At 40.7% G+C, this 25602-nt stretch overlaps 1 protein-coding gene across 2 annotated transcripts in view; it reads left to right on the plus strand.

Moving 5' to 3' along the window:
- Nucleotides 1-25602, plus strand: part of NPR3 (natriuretic peptide receptor 3) — a 74495-nt gene that overhangs the window by 16137 nt on the left and 32756 nt on the right. For both annotated transcript variants that reach the window (XM_065905284.1, XM_065905285.1), the window contains exon 3: nt 8796-8962. In XM_065905284.1, coding sequence (XP_065761356.1) covers nt 8796-8962 — 167 coding nt within the window. The remainder of the gene's footprint in view (nt 1-8795; nt 8963-25602) is intronic.

A 25602-nucleotide genomic window follows, 5' to 3' on the forward strand; every position in this document is an offset into this window, starting at 1 on the left:
GAAATGCATAGGAAACTTCTTGGAACATGATGAATGTTTAGTAAATGTTAGTTATATTTACTATTAATTTCAATTTACACCAACAGTTACATATAGTACTTTAAAAATAATAATTTAAAAAAATACATCTGTACGTTTTCCTGTGTTGTAGTTTTATAGTTTGATTTAGGCCATACATTGTTCTGTTACCAAATTAATCAACTTTTGTCTAGTACCTTATAAGGACCTGGGTGCGTTAGGAATTATATTTGTATACAAATAACCAAGACTCATAATTATAGTAATTTAAACAAATGTACAGATTTATGCTCTCACTTGTAAGAAGTCCAGAGGTGGGCAAACCAGGGCAGAATGATGGTTCCATAAAGTCATCAGGGGTCTAAGCCTTTTCGGGTTTTTGGCTACCTCAGTCCTAGTGAATGGCATCCATCCTCAAGATGATGAGATTGTGGCTAGGATTCCAGGGATTATATCTTAATTCTAGGGAAGGCAGAAGGGGAACATGAGAGGCAAAAAGAGATCCTTTCAGCTGACTCAATTCTGTTGGAAGGGTTCTCCGGAAGCCCCACTCATTATTTTTTGGTTACATATCATTTGCTACCCCTCGTTGAAAGGGGGAGGCAGGAAATGTGTGCTTTTAGCCGGTCTCACTGGTACCTCCAGCTCAATTCGGGAATCTATTACTAAGGGAAGATGGGAGCATAGATATAGGGAGGCAACTGTCCATGTTTGTCACAGTCCCTGGAGCACCTTTCCTCCTCAGAGCAGAGGCAGCAAACAGGATCCTGTGGAAGGCACAGTGACCTCACCAAGGCTCTGCAGTCTGCGGCTCATAGAGGGCCTTCTCTGAGATTTTATGTCCTAAGAATCAGCGTTTCCCACGTGCCACAAGGTAAATAATCTGCCTGCCAATCAGGAGACACAGGTTTGATCCTTCGGTTGGGAAGATCCCCTGGAGAAGGAAACGGCAATCCACTCCAGTATTCTTGCCTGGAGAATCCCATGGACAGAGGAGGTTGGTGGGCTACAGTCCATGGGGTCTCAAAGAGTGGGACACGACTGATGCGACCAAACCATCACCAACACATGTGTTCACGAAAAGTTATCCACCATCCTCCTCTGCCTGTGCTTCTTCACATGAAACTCTACACCACTGCTAGAAAAAGGCTCTATTTTAAATAATCTTTGAGATTTTTTTTTTAAGAAACATATTGATAGTGTGTCCATGTTTACTGATTATCAGATTGTCTTGGTGGGCACTCAAAAAAATTCTCAGGTCTGCCCCCAGTTATATTGTTACAGGAGTTCTGGATTTATTATAAGGAATTCAAGTGATGGAGAATAAAACTGAAAGCATAGGTTTTTTAAAAATCTAGAGTGAAGTTGATATATATTGTTCTGTAGAGTTTTGGATAGCACTTGTTGGCATTTCCATTCCCTGGCATTATCTTGTCTGGATGTAAGTTCAGGTGGAAAGTCATTTGGGTGATCCTGTCTGGGTCTCTATTGTATTGTAGCACTTTTCCTGACTTCCTGAGAACTCAGAGCGTACTAGTTAAGGTGAAGATGGGAAGTATCCCAGGGCTGGTAATGCACTTAAATTACTTGACTCACTGTAATTACTTGTAAGTCAATTACTTGACTTACCTACTAACAGTAGGATGATGACAGAGAAACTGGGGAGGAATTGGATTTATGTTTTGCTATTAAAGTGATATGTTCCCAGGTGGCGCAGCGGTAAAGAATCCACCTGCCAATGTAGGAGATGCAAGAGATGCGGATTCAATATCTGGGTCGGGAAGATCCCCTGGAATAGGGAATGGCAACCCACTCCAGTATTCTTGCCTGGGAAATCCCATGGATAGAGGAGCCCGGTGGGCTAGTCCATGGGATCGCAAAGAGTCAGCCACGATGGAGCAGCTGATCGTGACTGCATGCATGTTGTAGTCAGTTTGGAGTAATGAGAAAAGAGAATTCTCACATAGTCTTGTGGTTTGTGTGGCTCTTGATGCAGAGCTGACTATTGGAACAGTGGAAAAATCTGACACCTTTTGTGGGCTCTTAGCCAATTTTTATAGCCTCAAGGTAAAGAAAATTCCTGCTGGAAGGGTGGCATCAGGTGATTGGTTAGGATGCTATAGTGTGGGAAGGTTTACCTAGTATGGGATCAGGGAGTTGGCTGGTTTCAACCAGGGTTCTCAGGGCAACGGTTCCTGTGGGGCTTGGTCTGTTTGGGGGATGACCTTGGTACAGGGCCTTGGCACAAGGCTTTATATCTGTGACCTTGGTTCAGGGCTCCACGAATCTTTCAACTGTGACAGTTGTTTAAACCACATTTAAACATTTCCTTTTCTAGTCTTCCCTCCTCTGTTCCTTTTTTTAAAAAGCATTTTTGTTCTCCCACTTAATTTTCAGTTTTATTTATTTTAAAAAATAATTTAATTAATTAATTTTTGGCTGTGCTGGTCTCATTGCTGTGTGGACTTCTCTCTAATTGTGGCAAGCAGAGGCAAGTGCCGAGCTGCAGAGCTTGGGCTTCTCGTTGCCATGGTGTCTTGTTGCAGAGCACAGATTCTAGGGGGGGTGGGCTGGGTAGCTGTGGCCCCCCGGCTCCAGAACACAGGCTCAAGGGTTATGGCCCACAGGCTTGGCTGATCTGTGGCACGTGGGATCTTCCCAGACAAGGCATCCAACCCGTGTCTCCTGCATTGGCAGGCAGATTCCTTACCACTGAGCCACCAGGGAAGCCCCCCCATTTGCGATTTTAAATCTTGAAACATCCTAAACTTCGGTGAAGTGAGGAGGAGCAGGTACGGCCCTGGTGTTTGGAGGCTGGGTTTGTGTTTGAATCCTGACTTTCCGTGGTGGCTCAGACGGTAAGGAGTCTGCCGCAGTGCACGATACCTGGGTTTGATCCCTGGATTGGGAAGATCGCTGGGAGGAGGAAATGGCAACCCACTCCAGTACTCTTGCCTGGAAAATCCCATGGACAGAGGAGCCTGGCAGGCTACTGTCCATGGGGTTGCAAAGAGTCGGACACAACTGAGCGACTTCACTTTCTTTTCTGTGTATTAACCAAGTGACTTCAGGCATGTTTGAGCCTCAGTTTCCTCATCTGTAACATGGGGACCATACTTCAATATTCCTCATAGAGGATATAAATATATATATATATATATATATTTATGAGGATTAAAGAATAAAATGCTCTAGGCAAAGCCATTCATAATGGCTTCGCTCAGTAAGTGGTGCTGTTATCACTGATGGGAGGAACTGGACCAGCGAAGATCAAGGGAGGCATGTAACGTTTGGAGAGAGTGGCTTAGGCAAGGAGGCTGATGCTTTTCTCTCACTTAAATGGCTGCCAGAGGTCAGGACCACAGTGTTCTGCAGCCATCCTGGTTGTACTCCAGGCATCGTTTCTTGAATGTGGTCTGTGATGTCTCAGCTTGTCGCTCAGCCCGCATTTACCAAAGGCTTACTATGTGTCGAGTCTTTGGTAAGTTTGGAGAACTACATACAGGATGACATGGTTATCCCAGTGTGGGTACCACCGGCCTGAGCCAGCTCCCTGGCCGCAGGATTGCCGAGCCTAGGGCTTGGTGCTGAGCAAGTTATTTCCTATTTCACAAATACTCTGTACCCTTCTCACTCGAAATGCAAGCTTGCATGCATGCGTGCCAAGTTGCTTCAGCCATGTCCGACTCTTTGCAACCCCAGGGACCGTGACCCACCAGGCTCCTCTGTCCATAGACATCTCTAGGTAAGAATACTGGAGTCGGTTGTCATGCCCTCCTTGAGGGAATCTTTTTGACCCGGGAATTGAACCTGAGTCTCATGTCTCCTGCATTGGCAGGCGGATTCTTTACCACTAGCACCACTTGGGAAGCCCAAATGCAAGCCTGGACCTCCACAATGTTTAAAACCAAACCAAATAAAGGAAGCAAATTCTCTTTCCTTTATTCCTGAGAAATCTACCAGAGTCACCTTCTCTGCCTACCCTCTCATTAGCTGGCTTCTTTCTTCTCTTCTTAATCCCTTGTTCAGGATGACTGTAGGAGTAAGACAATAGATCCACCACTCCTCTGAGAGTGCTGGGTCACCAATGACACCCTCACCGCCAAAGCCATCAGCTTTACCTCAGACCATGCTTACGTGCCTCTAGAGCAGTGCTGGCCAGTGGAACCTCCTGTGATGCTGGCGGTGTGCTATTTTCTGTCTCCCAGTACAGGAGTCATGGCCACATATGACCATGGTATGTTTAAAATGTGGCCAGTGTGACTGAGAAACTGAAATTTTATTTCATCTTGGTTAATTGAAGTGTAAATAGTCACACATGTGGCTTGTGGCTGGTATATAAGGTCAGCTCTAGTTCTTACCCTATTGCTTCTGTCCATTTCTTTCTGGAATCCCAGTTTTTCTTAGTCTTGGTGGCACACCATTCTTCTGGCTTTCTGTTAGCTCCTTTCACTCCTGTGCCCACTAAAACAGCACCCCCAAAGGGTGTATGTTCACTCTCCGCCCTCTTCTCTTGGGTTCTGAGTGTAAGACATGTGGACGTGACCTCCAGCACTTTCTCCAGCCCTCATTCTTCTTGCTGGCTTCAGACCACTCTTTCCAGCTGAAGCCTGGGGCTGCCACATGGGTGTTCTGCAGCCAGTCACCTTGAATTGACCGTGACTGAAATCACTTATCATTTCCACATCCACTAGCCCCCTCCCCTCCCTCTGGGTCTGCTGTTTCCTCTGACAACCGTTGGCCTTTCCTCTCTGGCATCACTGGTGACATGCATCCTTCTCGGTGTCGTTCACTCCCTCAATCTTTTGGAGTCTTCACATTCCTCTTGCACAGCCCTCTGCATTCATTCTCAAGGGCTTGCCCTCTTTTAATGATTCTAAAAGCACATGCTGCTGAAAATTTGCTGCATTCAGAAAAACACGAAAAGAAAAGAAAACTTGCCTGTGATCTGAACCACCCGGAGACCCATGTACATTTTTTATTTTTGCGGGGTGGAGGGGGGGAGTTGTGACTTCTCACATGTAACCTCTCGTAACCTCTTGCCTGGATTACTGTGGCTCTGAACCCTCAGTGTCTCCCCAGTCTAATCCACTGCTATTTCCCCAGGCATGAGTCTGATCATGTCATTCTTCTATTCCGCTCGTAAATCTCCAGAGGCACCCAGTTGTCTGTTGAATTAAATTTGTCCTCACTGATGAGGCATCACGCCAAGCTGACCTCCGCTTTCCTAGCTTTCAATGGCTCCGTATGGGAAAGGTTACTGACATAACACAACAAGAAACACACTCAAAGCAGGAAGTCATAGTATCAGTTTTGCTTGTGACTATGTACCTGTTTAATTTGGCTTACATTTATTAGTCATTTTTGTTTCCATTCTTTTTTTTTTAGAAAACAAAACATCAAAGTCATTACCTTTTAGATTGTGGTAGACAGCTGTATTGTACCAAATTTCACTTTTTTTCAAAATAAAAAATGCTTTTTTCCGTATTATCATAGTAACTAAGATAGTTGTTATTTCCGGTTCTATGTGTATTTTCTAATTATTCAGCAGAACACCTTATAGGTTTATTTCCTTTCTTGTGCTCTTGGAGAGGACTCGTACCCAAAGCTGAGAAACACTGGCTCTCTCTGCCCAAGCAACATCATTCCTGCTGACTCTTCATACCTCGAGTCAATTCAAAATGAATCAATAAACATGGATTGCACTAGAAGAAATGGATTCTTCCATGGACTGAAGATCTTCTGGATGTTCTTAGAAGTTGGGGTCTTTCTAGCAAATGAAATCTGGCCCCTTGACAAAAGGCCATGTTGTTTGTGTCTTGAGCACCCAGCAGAGTTGACCCTGGCCTGGCCAATGACAGTGACACATAGCTCATTTGCTCTCTGAGCACTGGCGTAGCTGTAGCCTCATCGATGTCCAGGAGGTTTTGTCCAGGAGAAGAAGGAGGACAACTTCATCGAGTTTTGTTTGTTGGTCTGAAATTTAATCTTGTGCTTATTGTGAATGGATCTAGCCCTTAATGAATTCTGTCCTTGGCTCTATCTTATTTATCTTTTAACAGCTCCCTGGCACATAGTAAGCGATTAATAAATGGTTGCTATTATTAGGATTATGACTAAAGAGAGGTCTCCACAAACAAATTTTTTGTTGCTGTCTTTTCTCTTGCTCCAGACTGAGGTTCCCAGCTGCCCACTGAATGTCATACACGTTTGCATCTTTGCCTGTGCCATTGTAGGTTCTGCCAAGCATGCCTTTCCATCCTCTTCTTCTCTTATTAAAATCCTATTCACACATTTCAGGCCAGGCGGATGCCTCTTCCTGGCATGAAACTTCCTTCATCGGAGCCGGTTGCCTCTTCCTCTATGCTCTGTGTGGTTTCCATGTACCACTCGCTGCCCTGTGTAGTAAGCTGTTATCTTGTAGTGACTTCAGTTTTTTTACATGTCCATCTCTAAATTCCTCTTTTGAAGGTGCTGGAGACCATTTATAACATTTACGATGCCCACTGTGGTAGCTATTATAGAACCTTGTGTGTAGTTCAGTTAATCCATGTTTGTCTGGATTAAGCTACGATAGAAATTGCAAAGCCACCAGCTCTTCACCGGACATTTTCTGTAAGATTGGAGTGAGGCCCACGAGCCCTAGCTGCACATTCTGGAAACATCCTCACTGTTCCGCTGCTGGGCTCTGGGCCGCTATAGACTTTGGGCTTGGGGGCAAACAAATGACTTGGATGTTGGACTCCAGCCTGTTGAATTCCTTGCTGTATTTGCAGAAATTTCTAAGAATCATAATGATAATTCTCAGAATTACTGTTACTATGGTCAAAAGTCAGAGGTTCCTATTTCCTTTTAGGGTCCTGCAAACTACTTCTTTTCTAAAAAATGAAATGATAAAGAGAAGAGGAATGATTCTTATCCATGTAATTTGCCTTTGCTTTTGTGAAAGGGAGAGCCATGAAGCAGCAGGTTTCTGAATGCTTTGGTTTCCAAGAATGCTGGAGTGGGTTGCCATGCCCTCCTCCAGGGATTCTTCACCTGGAGGATTGAGCCCAGGTTTCCTGCATTGCAGGCAGATTCTTTACTGTCTGAGCCACTAGAGAAGCCCCTATCTGTAAAATAGAGAAGATAACTGTACCCAATTATCTGTAAAATTGTACCCCAAAATCTGTAAAGTTAATATGACCAACCTAGACAGCTATTAAAAAGCAGAGACATTACTTTGACAACAAAGGTCCATCTAGTCAAAGCTATGTTTTTTCCAGTAGTCATGTATGGTTGTGAGGGTTGGACCATAAAGAAAGTTGAGCACTGAAGAATTGATGGTTTTGAGCTGTGGTGTTGGAGAAGACTCTTGAGAATCCCTTGGACTGCAAGGCAATCAAACCAGTCAGTCTTAAAGGAAATCAATCCTGATTATTCATTGGAAGGACTGATGCTAAAGCTTAAACTCCAACACTTTGGCCACTTGGTGTGAGGAACTGACTCATTGGAAAAGACCCTGATGCTGGGAAAGATTGAAGGCAGGAGAAGAAGGGGATGACCTGATGAGATGTTTGGATGACATCACCGACTCGATGGACATGAGTTTGAGCATGCTCCAGGAGTTGGTGATGGACAGGGAAGCCTGGTATGCTGTAGTCCATGGGGTTGCGGAGTTGGGCACGACTGAGCAACTGAACTGAACTGAAATTGTACCCACAGTCACAAGATCTTGTGAGGGTTAAATGAGTTTATACATATAAAGTGTTCAATAACGTGGCTTTTATTATTATTATAATATATATATATATATGCTCAATAAATGCTAGCAATTTTTATTTTGTTACTGTGGATGCACTGATGAACTTGTCTAATAAATAATCTTTATGATATTGCCAGCACTAAAGAGATAAATTTTTAAGTTCACCTAAGCTACTTTTCAACCTGAAGAGATTTGAGAAATCGTTCAATAATCTCAAATTTCTTTTTCTTTTAGTATCAACTTTATAATACTTTATAAATTCATTTTCACATGGAGCCATCCTTGCCTTCCACATCTACATAGCATTGGGTTTATTGTAGCATGTTAACAACTTGGTTGACGTTCACAGTTGATTGTAGGTATTAAATAATAAATGAATTTGTTGTTCAGTCACTAAGTTGTGTCCAACTCTTTGTGACCCCATGATTACAGCACACCAGGCTTCCCTGTCCTTCACTGTTTCCTGGAGTTTCCTCAGATGAATGTCCATTGAGTCCATAATGCTATCTAACCATCTTTTCCTCTCTCATCCCCTTTTCCTTCTGCCCTCAATCTTTCCCAGCATCAGAGTCTTTTCCAATGAGTCAGCTCTTCACATCAGGTGGCCAAAGTATTGGAGCTTTAGCTTCAGCATCAGTCCTTCCAGTGAATATTCAGGGTTGAATTCATTTAGGATTGACTGGTTTGGTCTCCTTAAAAAAGAAGTGTGAATGGAAAGGGATAAACCTACTTCTTACTCCTGCAGTGCTATAATTCTTGAGGGCCTAAAATTCCAGTTACATGGTTATTATAAAGCAATGAGTCTAACAATGCTTTTCTCTCTGTCTCACATTTCAAAGGAACATGTGTCCAAAGGGCCTTCTTCTCCCTTGATGATCTTGACATTGTCACTTTACACCCAAGTGCAAAACTGTGACAATACCTCCTGCCCAGTCGCCAAAAGAAACATAGAAGCGCATCACGGTAGAAAAGGGAGAAAGGACCCTTTGTGGTGACTGGCTTGGAATTATAAATATTTTTACTTCTCCCGTAGGAGATGGCTCGTGGAAGAGAGGAGACAAACACGACTTTGAAGCTAAGCAAGCGTACTCATCCCTCCAAACAATCACTCTACTGAGGACAGTGAAACCTGAGTTTGAGAAGTTTTCCATGGAGGTGAAAAGTTCTGTTGAGAAGCAAGGGCTCAGTGAGGAGGATTACGTAAGTGCCTGATTAGGAGCCTAGACCTTCAGCATCCCAAAAACAGTTGTCGAATTAAATCAGATGTGATAAAGCATCCCGTTCTGAATCATTCAAAGATTCCTAGGTTCAGGTCTGAATGTCACTGTTGCTCTGTGTGTGTGTTTTTTTTTCTTTCCTGGCCAACTTTCCTCTCCTCCCCATTGGGCCCCCATCACCCCACCCTTCACTTAAACTTTTCCAACTGCTACAGGAAGAGAAATTGCTTTCTGTACTTTGTGGTCATGCTAAGCAGAGGTCTGGAGACTTCCCTCACCTCTTCTGCTAGGAGCATGTTGGGGGAGAAGACAGATGAAGGATCGCCAAAGTTTGGCATGCCTCACTTTTCCAAAGCTTGGTGGAGAGAGGTATTTTGGGTTTTAGAAGGCTCCTTCTTTTGGCAATCTGTCTTAGCTTCGTGGCCCGCCTGCTTCTGTCACTTGTGGCGCTGTCGTTGCCCCTTTCCACTGCGGGCTGTTTCCTACTGGAGTATTCCAGAGCATCCCACTTCATTAGTGTGGTTGTTACTCATGCGTCTTTAAAGATGCACCTTCCAGCTCTGGCTGGAGTCTAGAGCTCAGGCGAAGCTCAGGATTAAGCAGCTGGACTTTTCACTGTGTGATCCAGGGCAAATTCGTCAGTCTCCCTCATTCAGATGAGGGTGGGAGGATCATAGATAATCTAGCTGAAGTCTTTATCACTGTCTGGTCAAAAAGTTGAAACTAAATGAATGGTGCGTCTTTTGTACTATTGCCATAAGCTCATACTCGTCTTTGTAGGAATTTGCTATCCAGTGATATACAAAGGGTCTTACAAACAGATATTAATGTCTTAAATGCCATATATATACATGTATATAACACATCATTTAAAATATCTTTTGATTTTCTAAATCAGCACTGTCTTCTAGATATGTAACATGAACCACAAGTGTAATTAAAAATTTTTTGGTAGTCACATGTGAAAAAGTTAAAATCAGGTGAAATTAATTTTAACAATACATTTTATTTCACATATATAAAAATATTTCAACATTTAATCAGTGTAAATTATGATTGAGATTGTATATATTTTTTCTTATATAAAGTCCAGTATGTATTTTGCCCTTGCATGCTAAATTGTTTCAGTCATGTCTGACTCTTTACAACACTTTGGTCTATAGCCTACCAGGCTCCTCTGTCCATGGGATTCTACAGGCAGGAGTGCTTGAGTGGGTTGCCATGCTGTCCTCCCGGGGATTTTTCCCGACTCAGGGATTGAACTCGCATCTTTATCTTGTGCATTGGCAAGCAGGTTCTTTACCACTAGCATCACCTGGGAAGCCCATTTACCCTTACAGAATATCTTAATTCAGCTAAAGTACTTGACTAGTGGCTGCCATTTTGGGCATCGTGGTCTGAATTATGAAAGAAGTAGGGTTTCTGTAATAGAGAGGGGGCTTCCCAGGTGGCTCAGTGGGTAAAGAATCTGCCTGCAATGCAGGAGATGCAGGAGACCCGGGTTCAATCCGTGGGTTGGGAAAATCCTTCACTGTACTGACTGCAACACAGTAGTTACATTTGGGGAAGCCACCTCACCTCCCGGGCTTCCCTGGCGGCTCAGATGGTAAAGAATCTGCACGCAATGAGGGAGACCTGGGTTCCATCCCTGGTTTGGGAAGATCTCCTGGAGAAGGGCATGGCAACCCACTTCAGTATTCTTGCTTGGGGAATCCCCATGGACAGAGGAGCCTGGTGAGCTGTAGTCCATAGGGTTGCAAAGAGTCAGGTATGACTGAAGCAACTTAGCACTCTGTAATAGAGCCCAAGTTTTTTAATAGAAACCTATGATAGTTTTGTCATCATCAGAATCCTTTGCCCCAGGAATATGGACGGACACAAATGGCATCATGATTCCTTTAGTAGTTCTGCCAGAGGTGGTCTGTGTCAATATTGAAAACATCCAAGTCTTTTACATATGCCATTATAGGTTAGTTTGGTTTACTAAATTCATATTAATTTTCTGCTTCATATTAAAAACTCAAAAATGGTGTCATCTTGTCTAATGACAAATTTTGTCTTCTTCCTGAAGTTGTTGAAGTTCAAATATTTCAGTGTAGGTTGGCCAACATTGATGATATTCAGTGGGTGAAAGTTGACATTCCAGTGTTCCACCAGGTATATCTTCTTGATTATTAGTTATCCTATGTTCAGAATATTAAATCTTATTTTAATGATGAAGTGAAAGTGAAAGTTGCTCAGTCATGTCAGACTCTTTGCAACCCCATGGACTATACAGTCCATGGAATTCTGCCAGGCCAGAATACTGGAGTGGGTAGCCTTTCCCTTCTCCAGGGGATCTTCCCAACTCAGGGATTGAACCCAGGTTTCTATTTTAATGGTAGTCTGGGCAAAATCTTCCTGAAAGGTGTACCTACTACAGAGATCCAGAATACATTCCAATCAAAGACTGCTGCTTTAGAGATTATTTCTGGTTGTAGATTATACCACTGTTTTTCTTTGATAGTGGGGTCATTAAAACAGATTTTATTTATTTTTTTGATACTTAGCATTGGTGTTTATTTATTTTTGCCACACCATGCAACATGTGGGATCTTAGTTCCCTGACCAGGGATTGAACCTGTGCCTGATGCATTGGAAGCTCTAAGTCTTAACCACTGGATCACCCTGGATCTTATAAGTAGACAAAAATGATAATGTAAAGTAGAAATTGGAGCTCCTCCTAGTGACTTTGTCTTTCTAGCTATGAGTGTTTTAGCCGTGCTCTCTTGAGTGTCATTGCAGATGTTTGTCGAGTTAGTTTAGACAGGTGGTTGTGATGAGTACCGTGAAGGAGGGAGCTATGGGGCCTGACAGAGGTTAGAGCTTGATCTCCTGCAGGAGATGCTGGCAGACTAGCAAGACATGGTGGTCTTCATCCTAAGGCTCAGCTCTTTCCTGGGTCTGTTCCTCTTGTTTGTGCTAATGCGTTGTCTCATCTGCTTACTTGGAACTTCTGTTCGTGACATTCATCACGAGTTTTGCAGTCCTGGCTATTGATCTCAAACCCAGCAGCTTTGGTGGACTCTCTTGATTACTTCTGAATTTTTACTGTGCATTTCCTAAGCAGTCACCTGAACTGGGAATGCTAACAGTTTTGTTTCTTTCTGATTCTTCTTTCTTTAAGTATGCTTAAGAGCATACTTAATTACATAAGTATTCTGAATTAAAATTAAGTAAAATTAATTGAATAAAAACCTTTAAGGATACTGGCAAGGATCCCAATGCATTATTGAATATAAGTAGTGGTAGTGGGCGTCCTTGCCTTCTTCTTAACTTTAAAATAAAGAGTGTACCCGGGAGAATATTTTGGCAAGATCTTTCAAAGTTCAAAGGCACATACTTAGCAAATTTGTATCTAGGGATTTATCTTTTAGCGATGTAAAGCCCTTGGAACAATAAAGCAGGTGCTGAAGTATAAGTACTGGCATTATAATTGTACCAAGTATTCACTGCAGCATTATTTGTTATGGCTGAAAACTGGAAACAGTCTAATTAATTGCCCATCAATAAGGGACTATTTATATAAATTATAACATATGCATGCAATGGGATAGGATGGAATTGTGAAAAATAAGGACAAATCTCTGTGTACTCAGTGGAAAAACCAGCGTGATATGTTAAATGATAACAGCAAAGTACAGAATAGTGTGTAAATAGTAAAAAAAAACAAAAAATGAAGAGCCTATAACACATTTCATATCTGCTCATATCACCATTCAAGTGTGATTTTGGGAAAGAGTGGAAGTTCTCTTTTATTTTTATTTGTTGGTGAGTTCTGTTTTGGCAAAATGATGCCCTTTATTAGGATAACTGAGATAAAAATAGCACAGAAAACATCAAGATCCATGTAATGTAGATTAAGGAAAGGACCTGGACACAGATTTTTTTTTTTATTGAAGTATAGCTATTTGCAATGTTATATTATTAATTTCTGATGTACAGCAAAGCAATTCTGTTAAATGTTAATAGAGATTCTGTTATATATGTTATATACATATATACACACATTCATTTTCATATTCTTTTTGATTAAGATTACACAGGATATTGACTATAATTTCCTGTGCTATAGAGTAGGACGTTGTTGTTTATCCAGCCTATATATAATAGTTTGTATCTACTCATCCCAAACTCCCAGTCCCACTCCCCCACCCCTCCCATGGCAAACACATCTCTGTTTTCTATGACAGAACACACATTTTCATTGTAGGCATTATAAACTGTTTGATATCCCTGACTCCATGTTATGCATAGCAGCATTGTGGTTGTCATATTGGCATGTAGTTGGCATCTTTCGAAGGCTTGTGATCTCAAAGTGCAAAAATTTGAAGCTTTAAAAATTTTATAAGGACATATTTAAATATTGGAAGGATGGAGTGGCAATAAAATAAAATAATTATTATAAATTTAAAATAAAATAATTTTATTTTATTTTAAAAATAAATAAAAAATTTTAAATAAAATATTATTATATATTTTAAACTTACCAAATTTTATTATCAATGTTATTGTTTCTCCCCTCTCTCTTTTTCTCTCTTTCCTCCTCTCTCTCTCCCTCCCTCCATCTCCAACTCTTGCCTTCTCTTTTTTTAAAGTGACTTTTTAATTGAGATAAGAGCAAATTTACGTGTAGTTTTAACATGCAATACAGAGATATTCCTTACATATAGTGCCTAGTTTTCCCAATTGGTAGCATTTTGGAAAATTTCATGCATGATCACAACCAGGGTATTGACACTGATAACAAGACACTGATTTGACTCAAATTTTCTCAATTTTATTTGTACTTATGTGTGTATATACACATGTGTTGGTATAAGTTCTGTGCAATTTAATCACCTGTGTAAGTTTAGGTGATTAAATTTTATCAAATACCTTTTCTACAACTGTTGAAGTAATCAGATTTTTTCTTTATTCTCTTATAATGTGGTGAGTTGCATTACCAGGGTTTTCCCCCCAAACCCCAGTTTTATTGAGATATAATTGACATACAACAGTATAAGTCTAAGGAAAACATAAGGATTTGATATTTGTGTATATTGAGAAATGATCACCACAGGAAGTTTAGTTAACACTGAACACCTGGAATAGTTACAAATTTTTTTCTTGTGATGGAAAATATAAAAACTATTCTTTTAGAAACTTTCAAATTTATAATACAGTATTGTTGATTATGGTCATCTTGTTGTATATCACATCTCCAGAATAGATTTATCTTATAATTGAAATTTGTATCATTGGACCTCCTTCATTACTAGAGTTTTTAAATTTTAATAATCTCCACACAACCTGGAATAATATTTCTGCTCTCTCTCTACATCAAGTCTTGAACTCTTCTATTTCCTGGTTCTTATCTTGGAGAATATAATCACAGTTGAACCTATACACATTTATCAGGGTGGAGCTTTACAGGCCATTGGCAGCTTGTAGACTAGCCTTTCTGGGTCAGAAGTCCACTTATGTCTCACTTACCTCTGGTGGGTGGTTGGGTAGGTATATGGTAGATATGATGGAAAATAGGATTTCTCAGGGTTGGGCTGTTGTTGGGGCTTTGGGTGTTGTGTGTACTATAATTGTCTAGTTATTAGCGCTTGTATCTTAGGACATTGTCTCTACCATCCCTATGGGTGATACAATAGTATGTACTTATTTATTTTTTAGCTGCACTGGGCCCTTGTTGTAGAATGTGGGATCTCTAATTGTGGCATGTGGGTTCTTAGTTGTGGCAAATGAGATCTAGTTTTCTGACCAGGGATTGAACAGGGCCCTCTGCTTTGGGAATGTGGATTCTTAACCCCTGGACTGCCAGGGAAGTCCCAATAGTATTTCTAAAGTATATTTGTTCTTTAACTAGTGAATCTGGTGAAAACCTAATCTATTTGATGCATCATGTTTTAATAGGGCCCATTATATTGGGAGACAGTATAGTGTTTAAATGTGCCGGTTTCCTTTTCATAGACCTGGATCTGCCTCTCAGTGTTTTTATTTTGAGCATGTTTCTGAAACTGTGCCTTAGTTTTCTGACTATAAGGTGGAGATAATAATTTTTAACTGACAGGTTAAAAGAATTTCAGCATTGTATTTAAATATTTAAATATATTTAATACAATGCCAGGCACTAAGTAAATATTCGATGGATGGTAGCCGTTATTTCTTTTCCTTTTGCTTTTTATATTCCAGAGCAGTGTAATCCATGTGTCTGAGGTTCCGGCATATAGTGTCCTCTTTAGCTCCCCTGCTTATCCTTCAGATGTTAACTCAAGTACCACTTTCTCAGGACATTTTTCCTGATACTCCAGACTAACTCATGCATTCTGCTCCTCAACATCATAGCCTGTCTCTCTGGTCATAGCCACATGCCTGTGTGTGATATTTTAAAATTACTTCTGACTTCCTCTACCACACTGGAAGTTCCATGAGAGCTGTTTACTCTTGCCTCCCCCTTACTATATGCTTGGCACTTAGGAAGCAGCCAGTAAGTTATTATTGAACCAGAAGACTTCAGACCCAGCCCCCTTCCTGTACAGTGGTGAAGACTGAAGCCCTGGGAGGTGAAGTGTGTGCGCGCTTTGTCGCTCAGTCGTGTCCAACTGAGCCTATAGACCGTATAGATCATGACCCTGTAGACCATCGCCCACCAGGCTCCTCTGTCCATGGTGATTCTCCAGGCATACTGAAGTGGATTGCCATGCCCTCCTCCAGGGGATCTTCCCAACCCAGATCTCCCACATTGCAGGCAGATTCTTTACCATCTGAGCCCCCAGGGAAGCCCAGGAGGAAGTGGCTTTCCCAAATGTAACCACTGTATTATAGTCAGTATGGCACTGTTGGGTGGTGACAGAGTCCTATGCTTAGACCCTGGCAGACGCATAGTGCCAGGAGTTCAAACCCACTCCTGTTGTGGGTGATGGTGTTGGGGGGGTTAGTAGTGGGTTTTTATAGTGGGGATTCCGAAGGCCATCTGAGGGGGCATCAGAAATCTAAAGTTAGCAGTGAAGTCCCATGGGAGAGGCCCCGTAGTATCAGTAGAGCTTCCAGCCTGGCTCAGACAAGTGCTCGCCAACTGTCTGTCTAGCCTTGTCTGGTGGTTTTTATTGGGTTGCCCACATGTGCAGTGGCTCTCACTCAAAGGTGTCTTAATGGAGCTGTTTGGCTTCTGCCACCGAATGGTTCCAATTCTAGAGCACTGGTATTTGGTTTTAGAATGCGCTGTGTGGTGGCCAAGCCCAGATTAGTGGCGTCCCCTGACTCCCAGTCCAATGACTTTCTTTTTCCACTACATCAGTCTGACCTTTCTAACAACATCGTGCCCAGTACGAGGGCAAACCCATGACCCAGAGATTAAGTGTCTCAGACCCTACAAGTGAGCCTGGCAGGCAGCACAGGCAGGAGCGCTTCCTTTCTTTCCCTGCACCCTGCTTGCCCAGATACACACTTTTAAGATATCAGCGTCTCTTTACTCTTTCACACACTTGACAAAGTCTGATCAGGACTTGGTTTTCTCTCCCTCTGCTGGGACTTATTTCGCATGTTTTCTTCTGCAGTGTAAACCATCATGTCCTAAGTCATCAGAGGCTGTTTATTGAGCACCCCAGGGAGCATGGCTGTGAACTTGATCCTGGACCATGTAATGGTCCCATCTTGGGTGGGATCTTCATCACCTAAAAATACCTGAACAAGGATATAAATATCCATGAGCTCTGGGAGCCTACAGAGCCTGCAGTTCCTGTGCCAGCCTCGGACGTAAAACATCATTCATTTTGGTGTCAGCACTCTAACACACCGATGGCATTCACACAAGTCTGGACAATTTATCTTGTAGTAGACCAAATGTGGCACATGTGTGAAAATATCCATGTTTCAAGAGAAATGAAATAAAACACAGTGGAGTGGGTTCACTTAGTTCTCTAATAGGAGGCTCCTTCCAAATTCATTCAACTTTCATGACCTCTTTACGTGGATGACTTAGGGTGCGTTAACTCTTTATAATTATGTACAAAATTTTGTATGTAAGTGCACATGTGTATATTTCTCTCAAGAAATATGCACCCTTCATCTGACTTTTAATCTCACAAAAAGTCGAGAATCATTGAATTAGACCAGGGGTAGTCAGCATATCATTTGATGTTATTGTCCCAAACCCTGTTTATTCACATGGATAGTCTACAGTGTTGTGTAAGCAGGGCTACATTGAAAAATCACTCCCTTGGAAAAAAGTGAAGAGACACCTAAATGCCCTAATATTTTTTAATCTTATTCTGAAACCATTTGTTTTATTCCTGAGATGGAAGAAGGAGATACTATTCATTTGATCATACTTTCATTCTGGACTAGGGAGTCAGTCTGGTCTTTACACCTACCAGTGTTTTCACATCTTTAAGAGGTAGACTTAAATTTGTCCCAGCTACTATTTCTCAGTTTAGACTGAGCCAGCGTTGGAGACATCTTTTCCCCTCTGGCAGCCACTCTGACTTCTCGGCCCTGTAAATCCCACTCTTGGCTTCGCCCCATTCTCCTATTGTGTTTGGCACTTCTGACACCCATTCACTGGCTGGCCCTTTAACAGTTGGCTCTGCTCTTGGGTGAAGCTCACCCTCTTTCCTTGATGTTGTAGTTGTTTAAATCAAAATAATACATGGATTTCTAGATTGCGTGCAATGAAAAAAGACCCGCACTGAATTAAAAATAAATTCGTAGTACTCTTAAGATAAACATGAGTCTCCCATTCTGCTCTACTCCACTCCTGACACCCATTCTTTTAAGAATTATGGAGGCCATAATTCTTAATGTTTTGACTGGTCCCTGCTGTTTCCCTTTATATTTCTAAACTAGCTTATTTATATTGATGTTTTTAATATTAAATCTTTTGATATTATTTTGCAATTTCTTAAAATGGAAAAAGATTTAACTCCTTTATACATTCTTCCTCTACCAATACTACCCATCTTGCCAATGTTTTATGGCATAAGTTTTAGTTAAAGGTATGGTCACAGAATAAAATCTGAAGAAAGACTAAAAAATAGAGCTTTTCTTATTATGACATACATATATGTGTATATAAATATGTTTATATTTACAACAGAATCGTGTAGTATTCTATGATTAATTACATTTCCTTTCTGATGTAGCTTTTTGTTTTTTCGGGATTTTTGGTTTTTTTATTTACTTCCATGTAATTCTCACTATTTCATTCTCATTCCTTCAGTCAAAATTTTTAGAAAATGCTGTTTCCTTTTTTTTTCCTATTGTCTTTCTGGTCTAGTTTAGAGTAACTGCTGTCTTTAATATCAACCTTTAGTTCTCTCCTTTACCAGATCCTTCTTTTTCTTAGATATCACATCTTCTTTGTTGAATTTCAACTTAGTTTTGAAGAACAAAGAGAGTATGAGTGGAAAAACTTTTCACACCTTGCATGCAATTAGAAAATATTTTTTATTGCTATATTTAATTGATTACTTATCTGGATATAAAATTGTAGTTTGAAGATTATTTTCTCTTAAAATTTTAGGGTGATCGCTCTATTTTTTTTCTTCCAGATTTTTGTATTATGATTCTGATTATTTATCTCTTTCATACTATTTTCTTTTTCTCTACTTCTAGAAGTGTTTAGTACTTTCTCTGTATCATTGGTTGAATCAGTTAGGATCTAGTCAGGAAAACAGAGTCTACACAAGGTATTTCAACAGAAGGAATTTAGTAGGAGAAGCTAACTTTATTTATTTATTTTTTTTATCTTTTTCATTCAGAAGACATTTTCTTTTTTTTTTCCATTTATTTTTATTAGTTGGAGGCTAATTACTTTACAGTATTGTAGTGGTTTTTGCCATACATTGACATGAATCAGCCATGGATTTGCATGTATTCCCCATTCCGATCCCCCCTCCCGCCTCCCTCTCCACCCGATTCCTCTGGGTCTTCTCAGTGCACCAGGCCCAAGCACTTGTCTCATGCATCCCACCTGGGCTGGTGATCTGTTTCACCATAGATAATATACATGTTTCGATGCTGTTCTCTCGAAACATCCCACCCTCGCCTTCTCCCACAGAGTCCAAAAGTCTGTTCTGTACATCTGTGTCTCTTTTTCTGTTTTGCATATAGGGTTATCATTACCATCTTTCTAAATTCCATATGTATGTGTTAGTATACTGTATTGGTCTATATCTTTCTGGCTTACTTCACTCTGTATAATGGGCTCCAGTTTCATCCATCTCATTAGAACTGATTCAAATGAATTCTTTTTAATGGCTGAGTAAATTCCATAGTGTATATGTACCATAGCTTCCTTATCCATTCGTCTGCTGATGGGCATCTAGGTTGAGAAGCTAACTTTAAAGTATAAGAAAAGCTAAGATGCCAAATAGAAGAGTAAGGCAAGCCAGTGATTGGCAATAGCAAAAAGTCATTACTGCTTCTAGAGCTAGAAAGATCAGAGAAAAGACAGTTTTATCTGGAATCCCAGAGTTAAGGCTGCTCATGAGAGCTAGAAGCAGGGAAGAAGCATATCCCTGCCAGAGAGGCTGTCGAAGGCAAAGAGAGAGGGAGTGCTATCCTGGCTTTTCCCTCCTTTCTGGCTCTTCTACCAGTGCTTCTTGTTGGCCAAATGAACCAAGAATAAGCTGACAGGGAAATGCAGCTTGGACAAATCACCCTTCTATGATATAGAACAGAGCAAACAGATGTAGGGAGGGGAATGAGTTGGAGATCTAATAGGCAGACAGTTGGCTCATTGGTGTTCTGAAATTTCACAATGGTGAGTTTTGGTGTGGGTCTTTATAAATCTGTGCTAATCACTATGTTTGCTCTTTCTGAAAAATTTTAAAGTTGGATGTCAGGTCTCCTCAGTTGATTTTCTAATTTTCTCTTTTATTTTTCAACTCTGCCAGTTTCTTTTATTTTCTGAGATGGCCACAAATTTATCTTCCAATCTATTGAATTATTAATTTTTGCTATCAAAATTTTAATTTACAAGACCTCTTTTTCATTCTGAATGCCAATACACTGACCTTGTTTCCTGGATGCAATATCTTTTTTTCCTGAGTATACCCTTTCATCAGTTCAAGAATATACTTCTTTCACATTTTAACTTATCTAAAGTTGGGATTCATTTTATAATTGGTGGGCTGTCACAATTTTTTCTGTCTAAGGGCAGAAGGAAGGCATAGGAGAAGGAACTGGCAACCCACTCCAGTGTTCTTGCCTGGAGAATCCCAGGGACAGAGGAGCCTGGTGGACTGCCGTCTATGGGGTTGCACTGACTCGGACACGACTGAAGCGACTTAGCAGCAGCAGCAGTAGCAGCAAGGACACATAAAACAGAGGTGCTTCTTGTAATTGCAGGCATTTCATATTTATTGATATTTTTAAAAAGTTTTATTTTTTATTTCCTGCATTGCCCATTTCTTTCAAGTTTTTTAAAAAATATTAATTTTGAATTCCTTCTATGTTATAAGCTTTTCTTAAACTGTTGGTAATCCTTATCTAAGTTTTGTGTGCATGGGAACTTGTCTAGTGGTAGATTTTAAAGTAGGGTAATAAGATGTCAAGTTGGTGTTTTCAAAAGATCATCTCAAATATGATTATGTGGAGGTTGTTTCTCTTAGGCTGGTCAGTTTCAATAAATAATTGTTCTCCAAATATCTTCCTGAGAGTCTTAAGGCTGCCCTACATTCTGGCAGCCTAGAAAGGGGGGACACTCACCTTTAGGACTGAGGACTTTTCACTTATACCTCAGTTTTCAGCTGTGATTGTACCCTCCTGGTAGACATTCTTTGCATCAACATTTGGGAGTGGGGGATCTGACATTTAAGTGTTCTTTGTACAGATTTTCAGCTAATCCCAGTATTTCCCACCCCATTGCATCCCTGCCTCCAGAGGTAACTAGTGTCTCCAGTTCTAGAACCTCTAGACTTGAGTTCTTTGCTTCTTGTTGGAGTTCCCTGTCGTGCTCCCCCACACACTTGGATTTAGGGTTCTCAGGTCTGTTGAGTTACTTACCCCTTTTCAGCTTTCAAAATTTTATCAACTCTCCTCATCCACTGTTTCCTTCTTATATTATTTGAACTTGTAAATTTACATCTTAAAAATGTCATCATCATTTTAGTGGGGATTTTGTAGGGAATGTATGGTTAAATGGTTGTGACTACCAGAAATGTCTCTGGATTGTTGAATTTCAACACCATGCAAGGAGGCAGAGATGGTGTTGCCATCCTATTTATTTTTGGGAGTGGTGATAGTTGTGATAATCTCATTATACTCAAAGCAAAGAAGGGAGGGGAAAAGAGAGAGTGTATTTGAGAGAGGGAGTTAGTATATTTCTTTTGGTCCAGAATGCCCTTGCTCCTTTAGAATATTTTCTCTTCAAGTGGCTACTTAATCCTGGTTTATTAGCTCAGTGCTTACTTTCTTACCCTCACAGTTATGCCTGTCCTCTCTGATTCTTGAAAAGCCACTATACAGAGGCAACATACATTAACAATACCACATACTCACTAAGAAAGGGGCTGTTCTTTTCCAGTTTTGCCCTACTGATGTAGGAAGACTTCATTTTACTTTGTGTCCAGGGCTGTTTCCTCTAATATAGCTCTTGTGCCAGTTTCATTTGAAAAAGGAACATAGATAAGAATGTTGTCTAGGAATCCTGATGCCAGCACAAGTAGAAGTCTAGGTTTTAAAGTAGATTTTTAAAAAGCTAAGTTGGTTGACTTTTAAAGTTAAGAAATGGGATATTTACATAAAATAACTTGGTTTTGTCCTGGTGGGTTATTTGCAACTTATCATGATGCAGTGGTAGCAGTTTTACACCTTTCATAGAATCAGGAAAAAAGTTGAAAACATTGGAAGACGTAGACTTGTTTAGAGGGTTCCGACTTGGGATTCAGTCATCTTCCAGTGCAGCCTTGGGTAGTAGAGACCATGTCCTCTGTACAGAATATGTTGGGCTTAGACCTGGTGGCTTAGATGGAAAAGAATCAGCCTGCAATGCGGGAGACCTGGGTTCGATCCCTGGGTTGGGAAGATCTCCTGGAGGAGACCTTGGCAACCTAGTCTAGTATTCTTGCCTGGAAGAATCCCCATGGACAGAGGAGCCTTGCAGGCTACAATCCATGGGGTCGCAGAGTCAGACACGACTAAACACAGTATCCTAGTGCTCTCCAGTGTTGCAGGCAGCATTGTTTTAGACCCAGAGGCAATCCAGCTGGGAAGGAGCTGTGGGAGAGAAGGCTGACCCTGGACTTGGGCTGAGAAAGCCCTTGGCTGGGTCTCTTCACTTCTTGGGGCTTCCTCTGTTGTAAGACCAGAGATTTGGGGCCACCATCTCAAGGCGCTTTCTCATTCCTAGGTTTCTATTATTATATGTACAAAGTGTTTTTCTAACTTTAGTGTTAATTTAGAGGTTGTACTTCATTGTCACTATCTGGGTATGGAATTATTACAATAAGGCATTCTACTGCTTATAACATTACATCATAAAAGTCTCTTGGAGATTTTTGTTACTCCAACTTTAAAATACAAATGACCAACTTTTCTTCAGGTCCAAACTGGTCATCATTCTGCAGCCTAAAACCATTTGTATGTGCAAAACTCATCTTTGTATACAAAAATTAAGTAATTGCAATGTTCTGCATTCAGTTTGCATTTGCAAGGATCCAGCTACAAGTGTAGTTTTGCAAACACAAAATTAGAGCTTAGTTTTTAAGAGTGGATTAGAAGCTTTTTTTTTTTAAAAAGTATTTTTCCAATTAATCTCAGAGACGGTTTTTTGACGCTGTTGTCAAAGAAAGGCGTAGTTATAGAGAAAGTGCAAAGTCCATTTTTTAATGAAATAATGCTGCATCCTTGGTACTCTGGTTTTCAAATTCAGTTTCATACTTCTTAATGCAACCTCTGTTTTTGACTTGGGGTAGAATTTGGTAAATGCTGTTTTTATTCCTAACCAGGTATTCTGAGCAGGGGGTGATTTTATAACCTTGGATATTTGCTTGTTTGAGGTTAGCAGGCCACCCATAGCTTGTTTTTTCTCCTTATTTAAAAGTTGAAAATGTAACTAATTAAACAAATATTCCACCCATATCCGATGGCACAGCAGTATTGTTAGGGAGGTAGGATGTGTACTGGGCAATCCCTGTCTCCCAGGTCTCCCTCTGACACTCAGAAATGAAATGCGGGCCTGGAGTCTACACCTTATCTAGCCACAGTATTCGAACAGAGATAGGGTTTAATAAATCATTGTTTAGATCGGCCAAGCATTGCATTTTGGAAAGTCCAAGATGTTGAATAGTACACATGTTATTTCCTTCAATGAGAGGAAAGCCCAGCAGTAAATCTGTCTAATCCAGCTTGTGTTTTGACCCTGGTTTTGCACAGAGGCAGTGTGGGAGGTGACATTAGTTGAGAAGTTATCAGTTCAGCAGCAAAATCTTGGCCAGGCCTTTCCCCTCCTCTTTTCTTAAAGTGAAAGTGTTAGTTGCTCAGTCATGTCCCACCACCAGGCTCCTCTGTCCATGGAATTCTCCAGGCAAGAACCCTGGAGTAGGTAGCCATTCCCTTCTCCAGGGGATCTTCCCGATCTAGGGATTGAACCCAGGTCTCCTGCATTGCAGGAAGATTCTTTACCATCTGAGCCACCAGGGAAGCCCCTCTCGTCTTGTATATCATTTAATTGGAACTGTATACTCTCACTGAGGGCTTCCCAGGTGGTATTAGTGGTAAAGAACCCACCTGCCAATACAAGAGACACAAGAGACATGGGTTTGATCTCTGGGTCGGGAAGATCCCCTGGAGAAGGGCATGGCAACCCACTCCAGTATTCTTGCCTGGAGAATCCCCATGGACAGAGGAGCCTGTTGGGCTACAGTCTGTAGGGTCTCACAGAATCAGACATAACTGAAGCAACTTAGCTGGCATGCATGCACACACTCTCACTGAAATTTCCAGTTAGCTCTTCAGTAAAACCAATGAAAGAAGAAGAAAAAAAGAATAACGCAGCCAAGGCAAGCAGGATCTGCCCTACTTCTGGTGAGAGTATGCACAGGCCGCTTTTGTGTCTACCAGAGCTGCCTCAGAATAGAGGACCTGCCCCACACTACCCCGCCCTGTGCCCTCACCCCTTCCTTTCAAGTCAGCCAGAGAATAATTTGTCGAAATGAAAAGAACCTTTCAGGCACTGGAGGACTCTGCTAATTGTATTTGAAAGAATAAGAGCAAACCACAAGTTGACTTTTAACAACAGAAAAATAATGCGTTCACATGCCAGCATATCAATAAGATTAGTTTTATTAGGAAAATGTAATCAGGCAGAATAAGGACGCCAAGAGGAATGGCTTATTAAAAGCCATTCTCTTTTTTCTTCTAGCTAAAGAAATTATCAGTCAACTTTGAAACACATTTAAGTAAAGATGTCCTAAAAAAAAATCACTTTTTTCCTTGATATAAAAGAGAAAATGCTTTAAAATTGTCTTTCTGTAATTTTAAATAGCTTTAGTTGTGCTACTAAATATTAGAATATTAAAATATTAGAATTAGAATTAGAATATTTTAAAAAGTTGGGGCTCTCCTGGTTAAAGCATTTTTATTTGATTGTAAATAGGCATTCATCTGCTTGTGATTCCCACATATTGGCATATGTGGATCTGTTCATTGCTGTTGAACTGAAGCAATTGACAAATGTCCAAGGAAGCTCCGCAGTACCTAGGAGAAATGTGTTTTCCACGCAGTAGACTTCATTTGGACCTGTCAAATGACAATCACTGCATTTTGTTTTTGATTTTACTGTAATGTGCAGTGATGCAATTTTCGTTAGAAAAGTATTTTGCAATAATAGTGACAACAGACTCAAATATGCACAACTAAAACAGCAATGCTGTGTGGAAATATGTTTCACAACGAAGGCCAAGCTGCTTTCCTTTGTTTTTTTTCCTGAATTGTCACTGAATGGAGTAGAAGGGCCAAACTCTAAACTGGAAGCACATTCTTCATTTTTTTAATTTAAAAAATTCTTTATATTTAATTGAAGGATAGCTGCTTTACAATATTGTATTGGTTTCAGCCGTACATTAGCAGGAGCACATTCTTTCTAGAAGAGTCAAATCACTTAATCTACGGACTAGAGACACATTGCCAGTTCAATTTCCAGAAAGAACATACATCAGTGTGAAGAAGCATGGAGGCAAAACTGTAGAGGAAGAAAGCTCAGATTTCTGTTTTCTGCCTTTCTCTTCCCTTTTGATGTCTCTGTGCTCTGGGGGCCTCAGAGCCTCAGCATCCCTCTTTCTCTACTTGGTGAGGAACTCATTTCCACACAGATATTGAGGGGTCAGTAAATTAGCTTTATTACCAGGATATTTCATTTAAAAGAGGAAGCTGGAAAAGGAAGACAACGTAAATGAATCTAAAGGTGATATTTTGCTTTTGGGTGGAGGAGATGAGCGAGTCTTTCAGCTTGTCAGGGTTTAGTGTTTCTACAAGAGAGCTCTACTCAGGAAACATTTCTTTAGTTAGGCCACCCTGTGGCTGGATCAATGTGGTTTACACATTTACATTACAAAAATGATTGTAAAAGGGTTTAAGAAGCTTAAGCATTTT

Source organism: Muntiacus reevesi, chromosome 14, assembly GCF_963930625.1.
Source record: "Muntiacus reevesi chromosome 14, mMunRee1.1, whole genome shotgun sequence".
NCBI lineage: Eukaryota > Metazoa > Chordata > Mammalia > Artiodactyla > Cervidae > Muntiacus > Muntiacus reevesi.